Source organism: Acinonyx jubatus, chromosome B3 (genome assembly GCF_027475565.1).
Source record: "Acinonyx jubatus isolate Ajub_Pintada_27869175 chromosome B3, VMU_Ajub_asm_v1.0, whole genome shotgun sequence".
Classification (NCBI taxonomy): domain Eukaryota; kingdom Metazoa; phylum Chordata; class Mammalia; order Carnivora; family Felidae; genus Acinonyx; species Acinonyx jubatus.
In genome coordinates this window covers 54,653,889-54,669,624 of record NC_069386.1, presented here as the reverse complement: position 1 = coordinate 54,669,624, position 15,736 = coordinate 54,653,889, and the positions used below count along the sequence as shown (strand labels likewise).

At 35.3% G+C, this 15,736-nt stretch overlaps 2 protein-coding genes across 3 annotated transcripts in view; one reads left to right on the top strand and one right to left on the bottom strand.

Moving 5' to 3' along the window:
• Positions 1 to 15,214, top strand: part of SLC24A5 (solute carrier family 24 member 5) — a 28,677-nt gene extending 13,463 nt beyond the window's left edge. The window contains exons 3-9 of the mRNA XM_015063435.3: positions 4,623 to 4,706; positions 4,800 to 4,903; positions 5,236 to 5,336; positions 7,130 to 7,413; positions 9,486 to 9,692; positions 11,585 to 11,686; positions 12,403 to 15,214. Of these exons, the coding sequence (XP_014918921.2) occupies positions 4,623 to 4,706; positions 4,800 to 4,903; positions 5,236 to 5,336; positions 7,130 to 7,413; positions 9,486 to 9,692; positions 11,585 to 11,686; positions 12,403 to 12,725 (1,205 nt within the window). The 3' untranslated portion in view covers positions 12,726 to 15,214. The remainder of the gene's footprint in view (positions 1 to 4,622; positions 4,707 to 4,799; positions 4,904 to 5,235; positions 5,337 to 7,129; positions 7,414 to 9,485; positions 9,693 to 11,584; positions 11,687 to 12,402) is intronic.
• MYEF2 (myelin expression factor 2) overlaps positions 12,151 to 15,736 on the bottom strand; it is a 31,527-nt gene continuing 27,941 nt past the window's right edge. For both annotated transcript variants that reach the window (XM_027067188.2, XM_027067189.2), the window contains one exon: positions 12,151 to 13,466. In XM_027067188.2, the coding sequence (XP_026922989.1) occupies positions 13,303 to 13,466 (164 nt within the window). In that variant the 3' untranslated portion in view covers positions 12,151 to 13,302. The remainder of the gene's footprint in view (positions 13,467 to 15,736) is intronic.

The following is a 15,736-nucleotide window of genomic DNA, read 5'->3' as shown; positions in this document are numbered from 1 at the left end:
AATGGGGTAGTTATATGCCCATGCCATGAGGCAGGAAAGAAAATAACTGAGTCATCCAACATGTTATAATTGGCCTGCCTTAGTGCCATTTTTACATTAGGTTTCTGTGGTGAAATAGAAATAGCATTGGATTTAGAAACAACAGACTTGGAGTTTATGCCCTAACTTCTCACATATAAGATCCTTACTATCCATGTAACTGAGTTACTTAACCTCCTGGGCCTGTTTCCTCATCTGTAAAATGGAAATACCACCACTCATATCAGAGGATAATTGAGATTATTAAATAATGTATATGAAAGTGAATTGTATACTATGAATGTAAGATATCATTTACTTCATTCCTGAAATGAACAAAGTTAAGCACAGAGCAATATGTCTTATCATGTTCTATTTTAAAATTTTATGGCCAATTGGTCTTACACAGAGTCAGCTAGATAGATGATAGATAGATAGATAGATAGATAGACTCTAACCAGCAAAGGAAATGTTATGAACTGTGTTGCACAAAATATTACTTCTCTGACTTCATTCATCACTGCAACCTGTTCATCAAGCAACATGACCAAAGGCAAATAGTGAGGAATCATTCCACATATCCTAAGAGGACTTTTCACAACAGAGGCTTAACAGGTGGCAAAAGAGCTCAGACTAGATAGAGCTGGTTAGGCCTCTTGAGACCAAATAACCTCATGACTAGGGCTGGCATCACTGGCAAGAAGGAGGTGGATGACTTTCCACACACACTTCCCATATCTTTAAAAATAAAAGCTAAAATCCTTGCTAGGATTCACAAGTCTTACATGATCTAGCCACATATTACCTTTTACCTTATCTAACCTTTTACCTAATGTTAACCAGAATCTGAGCTTTCAGTGCATCATAATCTTTTTTGCTGGTAGAGGGTCTTGCCTCAAGGTTGATGGCTGCTGACTGATCGGGGTGGTGGTTGTTGAAGGTTGGGGTGATGTGGCAATTTCTTAAAATAAGACAAAAATGAACTTTGCCACATCGATTGACTCTTCTTTTCATGACCAATTTCTCTGTAGGATGCAGTGTTGTTTGATAGCCTTTTACTGACACTAGAACTTCTTTAAAGATTGGAGTCTATCCTCTCAAACCCTGTCATTGCTTTATCAGCGAAGTTTGTGTGATATTCTAATTCCTCTGCTGTCATTTCAACAGTCTTCACAGCATCGTCACCGTCTCAAGAAACCACTTTCTTTGGTCATCCATAAGAAGCAACTCCCCACCCACTCAAATTTTATCATGAGATGGCAGCCATTCGGTCACATCTTCAGGCTTCACTTCAAATTCCAGTTCTCTTGCTATTTCTACCACATCTACAGTTACTTCCTCCACTAAAGTCTTGAAACCCTCAAAATCATTCATGAGAGTTGGAATCAAATTCTTTCAAACTCCTCTTCTGTTGATATTTTGATGGTTTTCCCATGAATCGTGAATGTTCTTAATGGGATCTAGAATGGTGATCCATGGGCTGCAGAATGAATGTTGTGTTAGCATAAAAACAGCATTAATCTTATCATACATCTCTTAATAGAGCTCTTGGGTGACCAGGTGCATTGTCAATGAGCAGTCATATTTTGAAAGGAATCTTCTTTTTGAGCAGCAGGTCTGAACAGTGGTCTTAAGACATTTAATAAACCATGTTGTACATAAATATACTGTCATCTATGCTTTATTGTTCCATTTATCAAGCACAGGCAGAATAGAGTTAGCATAATTCTTAAGGGCCTTGGATTTTCAGAATGGCCAATGAGCATTGACTTCAAGTTAAAGTCACCAGCTGCATGAGCTCCTAACAAAAGCCTGTCCTTTGAAGGCTTGAAGCAAGACATTGACTCGTCTTCTCTAGCTATGAAAGTCCTAGATGGCACCTTTTTCCCGATAGAATACTGTTTTGTCTACATCGAAAATCTATTGTTTCGCCATCTTCATTAATGATCTTAGCTAGCTCTTCTGGATAACTTGCTTCAGCTTCTATATCAGCACTTGCTGCTTCCCCTTGCACTTTTATGTCATGGAGGTGACTTCTTTCCTTAATCACATGAACCAATCTCTGCTAGCTTCAACCTTCTTCTGCAGCTTCCTCACTCACCCCTCTCAGCCTTCATTGACTTAAAGAGAGACCTTCTTCTGGATTAGGCTTTGGCTGGAAGGAATGTTGTAGCTGGTTGGATCTTCTATTCAGACCACTAAAATTTCCTCTATATTAGCTATAAGGATGTTTTTGCTTTCTTACCTTCTGTGTGTTTACTGGAATAGCACTTGTAATTTCCTTCAAGAACTTTTCCTTTGCAGTCACAATTTGGCTACTGTGTGATACAAGAGGCCTACCTAGCTTTTGGCCAGTCTCTGCTTAAAACATGTCTTCCTCACTAAGCTGAATTATTTCCAGCTTTTGATTTAAAGTGAAAGATTTGCAACTCTTCTTTTCTCTTGAACATTTAGAGGCCACTGTAGGGTTGGTTATTCATTGGCCTAATTTCAGTATTGTGTCTCAGGGAATAGGGAGGCCTAGAAGAGGGAAAGAAAAAGGAGAACAGCCAGGCGGGGGAGTAGTCAGAACACATACAGTATTTATCAGTTAAGTTTGCTGTCTTATCTGAGTGCAGTTCATGGCAACCCCAACAGTTTCAAGAGTAACATACAAGATCACAGATCAGCGTAACAAAATATACTAAGGGAAGAGTTTGAAATATTGAGAAAATTATCAGAATGTGATATAGACACATGACATTAGCAAATGATGTTGGAAAAAAGGCACAGATACACTTGACACAGGGTTGCCACAAACCTTCAATGTGTAGAAAACACGTATCTGTGGAGCACAGTAAAGTGAAGTCTGCCTCTACATATGTGCCTAGCTTTCTCACTTGAAAACTTTTAATTTACCTTCTCCGCAAAGGCCTTTCTGGCTACCCAATCTAAAATTACAGTCCTTTCTTCATGACATTCTATATGCTCCCCACTCCCTGCTTTTGCTTCCTGCTATTTCTAACATAACACATATTTTGCTTATCTTGTCTGTTTCTTTTCCCTAGAAAAAAGTTCCACGGGAACAGAAACATTGGTCTTTTTTTTTTTTTCTGCCACATTCCGAGCACTTAAAAAAGCATCTGACATAGTAGGTACTCAGTAAGTACAACAATAGCCAGGTGTTTTAACTATCAATGGCTGCTTAACAAATCACCCCAAAACCAGTGGCTTAAAAAAACTATCATGGTATTACCTCTCACAGATGCCAGGGTTTCCTGGGCTCAGCTGTTAGTTCCAGCTTGATGTATCTCATGCAGTTATAGTCAGAAGACAAGGCTGGAATTATTTGAAAGCTGCCTCTCTTTGACATGTCTGGTGCCTGGGATGGGGAGATTCAAAATTTGGGGGCTGAACTAGTAGGGGTTCCTCAGGCACCTCCTATTTCTGTATGGGCTCTTCATGAGGTATCTCCAGTACAGGAGTTTCACGGTGGCTGGGGTTTTGTGTGGTGGTTCAGGGCTCTAAGGCAAAGGTCCCTAGAGAGAACCATGAAGAAGTTTTGTCACCTTTTATGTCCCAGCCTCAGAAATATTATGGCTCTGCCATATTGTTAGTCAAAGTGGTCACAGGGGGAGACATAAACTCCACTTTTGTGGGGGGGTGAGAGGCAGGGAATGGAAAGGTTCTGGAAAATCACCAGGACACAAATACTGTAGCCATTTTTGTAAAATACAATCTGCCACACCAAGAATAAAAAAGCATGCTACTTCCATAGGCTACTTCGTAATGTACCAGTAAAACCTAGTTGGGGATTTCTGATGCAACCTTGTCTCAGCCTTCCCAAAACAAGGTAGTCTTTTCAACATGACTTTCTCTTCTCCTTCCCATAGTAGATCCCTTAGTTCTAAAATTGAAAGAGCCAAAAACTTCCTAAGACCCTTCATCTCATCACTGAAGACAGTGGATGTGCTTGTAAGTCTCGGGGATATACACAAACGATTTGAATACTAGTATTTTCTTGGGCTTACTACTCTAAAATTTTAATGGTTGTAGGTTTTAAATCAATAGACTGTAATTATACAAAAGTAATTCTTATTTGGTTTTTAGTGAACTAATTTCCTCTCATTTGTATTGACAGTTGAAATTGCCAATTTGTGAATAATCCTAATTCAGCTTCACTTACAGATCTTAAAAACTACCAATATTCGTTTTTTCTCCTCTTTCAAATTGGATTAGGACTCCTGAGATACCTCAGTTTCATCAACTTGTACAGGAGCACTGTTGACAGTACTATTTTAAAGAAGTCTGGCTGTTGCCATACACCTACAGCCCCCCAGCTAGAAAGGAAGTTCTTTCTGGGTCCCACAAAACCCTGCATCTTGGCATTCAGAACACGGAGTTGCAGTATAGCTCCCGTGGTCTCTGGCCTTCTCTCCCCTTCTAAGGAAGCATTAAGTAATGGATTCATAGAGAGAGCAAGACTGGGTTCCTCTAATTTTTTAACCTACATGCTTTATTTTTCCAGTTTAAGTCACGGTTAATGCTTTTCTGTGAAGCTATAGATTTGAATGTTTATAGAGACATTCCCTTTGTCACTTTCACATAATTTCATTTGTCTGCAGCCCTTGGATTGTCTCAGGATGTTGCAGGTGCAACTTTTATGGCAGCCGGTAGTTCAGCTCCTGAGCTGGTTACTGCTTTCCTGGGTAAATATCGCTCCTTTTACTTTTTGCTTACTCAATGTGATTTTATCTTCTTCAAGTCTGGTAGCACTAATGTAGCAATTACCTTGCTCGTAGGTGTATTTATCACAAAGGGAGACATTGGCATTAGCACCATTCTTGGATCTGCAATGTATAACCTCTTTGGCATCTCTGCAGCTTGTGGCTTACTATCTAATGTGGTATGTAAAACAACTTTACTCCACAAATTTATTGTCTTGACACATTACAAAAATGGTTTATGGTCTAGAACAAACAAGGCACTAGTAATGTGTTCAATCAAATTTATTAATCAGTAGAAAAACATGTTTTTCATTTAAAGTTAACCCACAAATAGCTCTTGGTCAAATTTATGAAAACCAGAGTAGGTTCTGAAACACTTTTCTTAAAATTCCTTCTCTAAGCAAAATGCAAAAGGTTACAATATTTAGCAACAAACATATAGTTTTAGTATTGTGCTAAGCATGTACTTGAAGTTACACTGTAATGGAAACAGTAAATTATCATTTTACAGGCCTCAACGCTATCATGTTGGCCCTTATTCAGAGACTGTGCAGCATATGGAATTAGTGTAGCTGCAGTTCTTGGCATAATATTCGACAACCAAGTTTACTGGTAAGCTTGAAATGATCATTACTCTTATGGAAAACACAATTACAGAGAGGGTTTTTATGAAATTCCAATGGTTTAGCAACATCTCTTTTTCGGAAATGTTATTTCAGTCACTTCTCAATTACCTACCAGTTTGGTACCATTTTCCCACATGCCTCTGAGCTAACTTCCTCATCACAGGTGCTGGTTGGGTTTTCCCTCTGAAAGTTCTTCAGTCATGTGAGTCTCCTTGTCTCACTAATCACTGGACATTACCACCCTTCCTTCACCCCTCAGCCTGTTCAGTCTCCCCTTTTGTTGTCAATTAAAGCCCCAGCAGTTGGGTCTTTTCTTCTACTGGGTGGTTTACCTTGCCTAGGTTAGAAGTGGTCATAGTCACAAGACCGGAGAGAAATGACGGAGGAAGTAAATTTTAAAATCTTTAAATTCTTCCAACTCTCTCTCTGATGTTCATTTAGCAACAACTATAGCCTTCTTCCTCTAAGAATCAACAATATATAGGTATTAGCAATTGTTTGCTTTACCTCCCAGTGTCTTGCTGTTGCAAGAAAATGAAAAAGAGGGTGACTCAGTGGACAGCTAATAACTTTTTCAACTAAGAAGAACCAGGTATCTATTATGGGTTTATCACTATGCTAGGAGTCACAAGGGATGGAGAGGAATGTAAAATGCACAGGCATATAGACTGTGCACTGCATAATGCTACAGGATACCAGAAAAATAGAAAACAATGTAAATGGCACCTTTCTGGAGTATTACAACTGGAGTTTTACAACTTTCTGGAGTATTACAACTTAGCAACCCTGCATAAGACCTGCAGACAAGAAACTTAAAATCTTGCAGGGAGCAGAATTTCTAAATGAATCACCCTGAAATCTAGTCTGTCTCCCAAAGAAAGCCTATTGGCTATAGTAGGGATCCTTCTGGAACTCAGCAGTTATCTTTAAAGTGACAATGACTGTCCTAATGATTGTCTCTAAAGGGACAATGACAATAACTTTAAAAGTATCCAAACCTATGCTCCCTCTATTAGGGAAAATAAGAATTCTGTGCTTTCAGTGTAGCAGAGCTTCACTGGCTATAAAATAAAAGGTAAATGAAAGGTTCAAATGTAGTGGTATTACCTAATCACAACTCTTTAGGAGACCAGAGTATGGGACAACAGTTCTTTAGTGCCTATGATGTAATTTCATTTTTTAAATATCCTTATTGTCTTGTGACTACAAGCCAAATTTAGTTGTATCAAAAAAAAAAAAAAAACCAAAAAATGAAAAAAAAAAAACCTGTAAACTGAAAAGTCCCAAAGCCTTATATATATTCTGAATAGTTTACACAAAATTCTTACACCAGATTTGAAGACACAGTTGAAATGAACAGATAAACCATATTCTTTTATAATACTGTATATTTTGAGGAATGCATGCTGTCAATGAACTGAGATGGAGAATTCCCATCACTATTCACTAGTTTAACTTTTATTTTGAAAGTCTACAATTTTTATTTTCAAAGCATTTTTTATGCCTATAATTTGTAAAGTATAAATGAAGACAATGAATTTAGAATCCTTGGTTTTATTTGAAATATAGAAATGAATGCCAAGCTTTTATGCATAAATTTGTAATAATGCTGTGGCCAAGTTTGGACACAACTATAAAACCAAAATACACCTAGAAATATTACTTGCTTGTTTTATTGCTGTGTTGGAAAATTATTAAGCAGATACTGCCCCCAAACTACTAGCTCTACAAAACCTTTGTGTTTTTATTTTAAAATACACAAATTTCTCTAATTTATAGGTATGAAGGAACTTTACTGCTTTTGATATATGGATTATATGTTTTGGTGCTGTGTTTTGACATTAAAGTTAACCAATATATTATAAAGAAATTCAGCCCTTGCTGCACTTGTCTTGCCGAAACTATGGAGAGGAGAAGTGAGCAAGAACCACTGATGGGATGGGAAGACGAGGGTCAGCCACTCATCCGTCGGCAATCAAGAACTGACAGTGGGATTTTTCATGACGATTCTGGCTACTCTCAGCTTCCTTTAAGTTTACATGGTCTTAGTCAGGTTTCTGAAGGTAATAAGCACATCATGCCCACTATTAAATCTACTCACTAGAAAAACTTGTCTCGTTTTGATTCAGCAATTACTATATACTTTTTATGTAAAAGACACTGTGGATATTCAGACATGATGAAGAGGTGGTCCCTATCCTTAAGAATCTTCCAGTACTGTAGAGAAAAAAGAAAATAGCTAGAATACGAAGGTTTAAGTACTATAAAGAGGAGAAAATAAAGTACAACTGTAGTTCCTAAATGGGACAGACTGTATAAAATTTGTATAAAAGCTAGGAAAGATAACCACAGAGAAGGCAGCATTTAAACTGAGCCTTGTGGAATAGATCAGATTTTAACTGATGGCCTGATTTATTACCAATAATTAACAGTTACAGAAGTCTGTTATGTAAATAACATAGAAGTAAAAGTAAAGTATATTCGATAAACTGATGGCCAACGAATTAATATGAGCAAAAGGCCTGGTCAAGAACTTGCATACCTGGAGCACAGAATGTATACATTAAAGAAGCAGATTAAAGGTTGATAGTAAAGAACAGAAGAGCCTTATATGCTAGTATGTAAATCTTTGCAGGTTTCTGAGCAGGGCAATCAGAGGATAAAAGAAATGGAGGTCTGTAAGAAGCCACTAAAACAGCTGGTGTGTTTGGTAGGTGCCTGGACAGAGCAAAGGAGTAGGAATAAAAGAGACAATGCAGAGGAAGCATCACCAAGGTAGGGCAACTGAAAGACTGTACAGGTCAGAAAAGGGAGCAGAGGAAATTCTGAGGCTTCGTTCATGACTGATTGAGAAAAGGGGAACACCACTTACAAAAATTTGGAATTTTGGAAAAAGTGCTGGTGTGCGAAAAACCAGTTTTAAATATGTCATCTGAAGCAGTTGCAGAACATGTGGATAAATGCGTTTAGTAGAAGTTCATCTAGGGCCAGAAAAAGAAATTTATGCATTAGTTTTCTACAAAGTGGTTGTATGAAACAGATTCTAAATTTACCTAAGTACATTAGGAAGCTATTCTAATTTACTACCTAAAAAAATTACAACATGACATTTCCCCTTCTTATAAAAATTAGTTTCTAGACTTTCAGGTGCAAGTGGCATATTGCTAAGTTAAATTTTTTAACAAGAAATTCAAAAGAACCAAAAGAATCTTTTCATTACACTAAAATTATATCTAATATTATTTAATGGTCCATTGGCTGAAGCTTTGCAAATTTTTTCATGAGTTATTTTACTGGCATTAGTTGTAATGTAATTTGATCCAATACATGGCTACATTATTATGGTACATTACAATATAGTACATTATTTTGTAAATGCCATGCAAATTATAAATAATTTTAAAGTGAACTCTTATTTTTATCCAATATATTATTGTCTTCCAGTAACTTAACAAAACAAATTAAATAAAAGAACATACTCAAGTTTTATAAGTTATATTGTAGATTCCATACTAGTTCCTATTTTCTTAAAGGCTCTTCCTAAGAATTATAGTGAATTCCAAGTTTAACAAATAAATGTTAAGAAAGAAAACTTGAAGCCCCCCAAAAATCACAATGATATTTAGAATGGAATATTCAACTTAATAAAAATATTATGCTATAATTGTTTTATACATCGTAAGTATGCATTATCTGATACACAGGGCAGGCTAGAGACATCATCAATACTGGAGGACAGAGACAACTATATTAGCTATAATAGGTAGAAGGCAAGTTAGACCCATAAGCAAAAAAAGTTACTAAAAACCATTCATATTGTAGAAAACCAAGAGAAGTCCAACTGACACTTAATAAACATTATGTCTAATACATTTACTGAATGATCCAAGATATTTTGATGGATTTTTAGGTCCCAAATCAAGAAATGCTGAGTATCGCATTTTATACTGTCTGCCCTAAAGTCTCAATTAGTTCCTTTTTGCCAGCAATATCAGTAATGAGGTATTCAAATGTTTTAAATAGCCTCTTAGAAACTGATACAGCTAATTTATTTCAATATAGCTTTCTAAATGGACATTTCCAACTTAATTGGCCATTTGAGAAAACTCAAAATCATTTATTTTTTCCTCAACAGATCCACCAAGTGTTTTCAATATGCCTGAAGCAGACTTAAAAAGAATTTTTTGGGTACTATCCCTTCCTATCATTACCTTACTTTTTCTAACCACACCAGATTGTAGAAGAAAGTTTTGGAAAAATTACTTTATGATAACCTTTTTCGTGTCGGCACTATGGATATCCGCATTTACATATATCCTGGTTTGGATGGTCACAATAACTGGTATGTATCTTTAGTACAAGAGCACAATTTAAAAAAGAAAATAATCAGTTTCACAGAAGAACTGCTTATATTCACCAGAAGTCTAGCTAAGGAGGAATTTCTCTTTCCACAAAGACTAAAGATAACTGTTATTTACAAAAAGATTAAATATTAATATACCAGCAAGATCATTCAGGGGTTTGTAAGTTGTGTATTACATACCAACTATATTCTCAAATATTATACAGCCTAGAGTTACAAGTCAAGGGATCTTCTTATAAATGAAATCAAGTACACAGGATGTCCTCCTATTATGCTAATAATTAAATCACATTGTATGGGGTCTACAATATGCTCTATCCACTGAATTCTATTCCACAATGAAAAATATAGCAAAGGGACAATATTTTGAGAAAACAGTGCATGCTCACTGTTTAACTGGATTACATTTCACTTTGCTTTTGGATATGGCAATACAAACCAACTACGAAATGGGTAAAAAGTACATAAAATAAAATTTAAGTTTAGGTTTCTACTACCTTCATGATTAAAATTTAAATATTACCGCTGGCCATAATCAGCTCTAGTTTCACAGAACTCCAAAAGAAAAACACTGAATATAAACATAGGAAAAAAAAAATCAAGGATTTCTCCCAGAAAGGTTAACCCAAATGAACATATCAGAGGTGAGCAAACTATGGTCTGTGTGCCCAAACCGTCAAGACTGTTTTTGCTCATTAAGTTTTACTGAACATAATCACACCCAATCATTATATATTATCTGTGGATGTTCTCACACTGAAATGGCAGAGGTGAATATTTGCAACAGAAACCATATAGCCTGCATTGCCTAAAATAATTACTACATGGCCCTTTACAAAAAAAGCTTGCCGATCTCTGACTTTCCCCAAATTAATGTATGACTTAGAATAGCATGCTAGCAAAGAGCAGAGTATTTCTTTTCTTTTAATGACAAGGATGAAAAAGTCCAATTAGCTTGCATATTAAATCTCTCCAAATTTTCTCAGCCAGAATATACTTAACAATAGGAAATCAGGAAAAGAGCAAAATCAAGTAACAGATCATAGAACAGCCCCCAAGATGATAAATATTAGTGTTATTTATGTACATATGAACTCTGGCAAACCAGTAACAAAAATTAACAACCAACTATAATTCCAATATCAATATATAAAGCATGCAATAAACAGCTACTTAAAGTACTTTTAATTGACATTTTAAGAAAAAGACTTTAAGGTAAGTATTCAATTGCAACATTAAAAGAGCAGTTACATGTTTTTTTATTTAACTTCCCTCTGATTCTGTTTCTGAACACATTTCTGGAAAATGCTGCACTGACATCAAACTTAACAGAAGGATTAAAATCGGGAACATGATGTTAGGAAGATTCAGGTAGAACCCGATTTTTGTTTTCCTTTGTTTAAGGTATATCACCAAAGTAGGAACTAAAATATGTGTACCATGTTAACACATTTATAGGTTAAAAATAGCTATAAACAACTTGTTTAATTCTGACCACTTTAAGAAAATGCTTTGCAAAAGAGAAAATAACCAATCTTATCATTAGCATATATTAAGCAACAACCTTGATCAGTTAATAGTGAACATCCAAACCTTTGGTAGGCATTATCAGGCAGGGGAATTATTCCTTAGTAGAATTTTGTCTATTAAATATCTTTAGATATCTACATTAAAAATCTGTTCTACCTGTATTACCCAATTTACCAGTCTTATTCAAATATTTTTCTAGCTGAAATCTAAGTACATATTGGTTGTGAAATCTAAATGTGCCTATTTTCTTTTTGTTCAGGAAGGAAATATCTGAAATAACTGCAGAGAATGGTTATTGAATCTATAAGATTTGTAACTTGTAGTATCTACGTTTATTATAGGGGAAACATTAGAAATTCCAGACACAGTAATGGGCCTTACTTTATTAGCAGCAGGAACAAGCCTGCCAGACACGATTGCCAGTGTGTTGGTTGCAAGAAAAGGTAAGAGCTAGGTCCCTCGTGCTGCAATGCCCATTCTTCAAACCTGGCTGAAATACACTGAGCAAAAGTACCTTTAAAAATATTTATTTCCTCAGGGCACCCGGGTGGCTCAGTCGGTTAATCGTCCGACTTCAGCTCAGGTCATGATCTCATGATTCGTGAGTTGGAGCCTCGCATCAGGCTCTGTGCTGACAGCTCGGAGCCTGGAGCCTGCTTCAGATTCTGTCTCCCTCTCTCTCTGCCCCGCCCCTCGCTCAGTCTATCTCTCAAAAATGAATAAACATTAAAAAAAAATTTCCTCAGCATACTTTGAAGAAAAAAAAAAAGAGTGACTCAAGAGGAAGGGTTTACTATTTAATTGCAGATTAACTTCACTAAATCTAACCCCCAAATAATACTCATCTGAAATGTGCATTAAATCATAATTAACCATATTAAATGAGAATGAAAAGCAACAAGTAATCTACAGACCTTATTGAAAAATGGTTTAATAAATAAAGATAATTATTATTAAATAAATGTTAAGACTTTAAATACTAACCCCCCCAAAATTAAAAAATACAAATTCAGTAAGACTTTTGTTCTAATAACAATTTTCCAAAACCAACAAACAAAAAAAATTTCCAGTGTTTTTTTATGAAGCTTATTAATAAAAATACAGCATTGGTGTGCACATTTTAACAACATGCTTTTTTTTGTTTTGTTTTTTTTTGCAGGCAAAGGAGATATGGCTATGTCTAACATCGTGGGATCCAATGTGTTTGATATGCTGTGCCTAGGTGTTCCATGGTTTATTAAAACTGCATTTATAAATGCATCAGCTCCTGTAGAAGTGAACAGCAGAGGACTAACTTACATAACCATCTCTCTCAACATTTCTATTATTTTCCTTTTTTCAGCAGTTCACTTCAATGGCTGGAAACTAGACAGAAAGCTGGGAGTAGTCTGCCTATTATTATACTTGGGGATTACCACATTATCGGTTCTATATGAACTTGGAATCATCGGAAATAATAAAATAAGGGGCTGTGGAGGTTGATATTAATAGGGTTATGTGGAAAACGTGGATGATGGGAGAAGGAAGAGCAGGAAAACTCCATTTCTTCATTTAAGTCAAATAAAAAATATCCTGAACTTTAGAATCTAAAACTTACTTACAGTAATTCTTCATCACCAAAGAAAAGTAATTTAAAACCAACCCAAAATCACATCCTAATTTGTCTGAGCCCTTTCTTTTCAAGGACAATTACATATATAAAATGGAAGTTTTGAAAAAACCATCTGTTTTACCTTACAGTAAGTTGATAAAAGTTGAGGAAACTTGGACAAATCCCACTATGTAGTACTGAAAGTAACAACAAGAAAAATGGCTTATTTCATTAAAAACAGTATAACCATTCATTTAAACTGAATGACCAACTTGCTGTCTTTAAAAACCCAAACTTGAGATTAACAAAAACCACAGTATATTTAACACTATACTGTTAAAAGCTGGTGGGAGTTTTAAAAGTTCATTTTTACAGCTTTTGTAAGCATACAGTATTACTAAAAAAAAATGACTTTTTCTAGGAGATTCAGCAAAACAGATGTAAGAATGTTCCAACCGCGGTTTAAAATTACGCATTACGATCCAAGCGAACATCGATTTCTCTGCCACTGATTTTTATGCCATTCATTATTCTGCATGCTTTTTCAGCTGATTCTGGGGAGTCAAATCTGACTGTTCCACAGCCTTTTGACTTTCCATTCTCCATTTTTATTTCTGCAAACATTACATGACCTGTGAAAGAAAAATTATAAAATTACTAGTCAGTTTAAGTGGATTTCATCTCACTACACAGGTCTGATATTCCTCATAGCCAATGAAATGATAAATAGCTGGCTAAAAATATTAATGATTTAAAAATAACATCATATAAACATTATTCTCATCATTTTACATTCTGAATATAAACATGTTAAAGTATACAAAATAGGAATAAAAATAAATTTGCTTAGGATTTAATATTTTATTAAAGTAGAACATAAAAAAATACTTTTAAATTCTTAGTTTCTGAAGTAAATTTATAGCAGCAAGGCAAACAGCATAAAATGCCAGCAAGTCACCATGCACAATAACAAACTTACAAATATGAACAAAATTACTGTTAGAAAAAAAAAATTTTTTTTCACTTTCTACCCAATCTCCCCAATCTCTCCTTTCCCTTATATCTTCCTTTTCATTATTTCACCACTGCAAATAGTAGCAACTGCCCAGAATTTCAATTTTTACCAGGCCAAAAAGGGCCCCACTAATTCTACTTATTAACCACAGTGCCATTTTATTTATTCAATACCACAATTTGAACTCCAGTGTAAGAGTGGTACCAAATAGGTTATGGAAATAGGCATGGAAGAGATAGCATAGATTAAATCAATAGAAGTAACAGTGATGGTAAGGCCCAAAGAACCTCAGAGAAGCTTCGAGGAGGAGGAAGAAAATCAGACAATTATTGCATATACAGGTAATATCACTGCTGATATTCATCAAATCATTCATCAAATTACAAAATATCCATAAACATCCACCACCCAAACCAGAACACCTTTGAGAGTAAAATGGAGAGTGATTAGTAATTACACACAAATAACAGATGAAAAGGAAACTATCCCCAGGCAAACTGGGATGTATTATCATCAGATCCACACACATTTAGGGGAGTTGTGTGCCCACTTACCATATTTCCTTTCCTTGAATATTATATAGTGGCCAAATCACTACAGACTAATTTTAGTCTAGCAACATACTTAGAAAGCCAAACATATTTAGTTCTATAAAGGGACAAAAAAGGAGAGGGAGATAATAAAAGCCTTATTAAAAAAAAAAATTGCATAAGCCCTTTCCCAGGTGATAGGATCTATTTTAACTTCAATGCAGGAGTAGAAAAAAAATTTTTTTTTCTGTTTAAATCTTGATCTGAATGATTTATTATCTATAACATCCTGGACTACTCTGTTTTTGTTTTTTCAACCATTTCCCCAATCCCACCCTTACTGCATTTTTTAAAACCAACTGGTAATCAACTGCTCACCCTAACTAAATGGTCCAAGTTAATAAATGTCATGAGTCAAAACCATGATCTTGTAACCGAGGCCAGGGAGCCTTTAACTGTTCTAGAAGTTATAAAACATACTAATCCCCAGAAAAAAATTATATTATCATGGTTAAAGTAAATTCAAACAATATATAACCAACCTACAATTCGTTAAAACAAAACAAAAAACATAGAAATCACATTTTCTAATAAACAACATAAAATGAAACTTTAAAAAACTTTAAAGATAGATGCAAAGCAATTTCCAGAGTCCTCTTAATATTGTGAATGCTGAGACCTGGAAAAAGAAGTTTAATTAAAGCATAACTTGGTCAAAGACAGCACAGTACGGTGATTTTGGTGGATTACTGTGGAGAATTTTCAAGGGCTTTTAAAGTTAGAGGTTCTTCCTTATCTACTTTCACCTTTCATAAAAACTTAGGGCTTCTCTTAACATCAGCTTTATTAGCAATAGTAAGTTTTACTCAAGCCAAGAAATCTTCAAAACTTCAAAGGAAAATACGTAATTATCTCATGCAAAATCTGTCTCAATCTTTCAAGTTTCTCTCTCTCTCTCTTTCTTCTCTTAAATTGTCTCTATCAGTTTAGGAATCAACAGTCAGACTCCCAAATTCCTGACCCCACCGTGATCTCACAGCTTTTCAATCTGATAAGGTCTCTCCACCAAAATGCTTCCACATTCTTGCAGTCTGAACACTCAGGCTACAGAAAGTGGCTTATAGATACTTGTTTCATGGTAAGACTGTTCAAAACTCCCACAAGGCATAGAACCAGAAAGCGTTTTACGTTTTCTAATCCCATAAAAACACCAACTGAGATAATTTACTTTTCTAAAGATAAATAATTGAGGAGAAAAAAATTTAGTTTCCAATAATTAAAATCAGACCCCCTTGGCTATATTTACATATTACAAAGTCTGAGGACTTTCTTAAATGACTTAAATATCTACTGATCT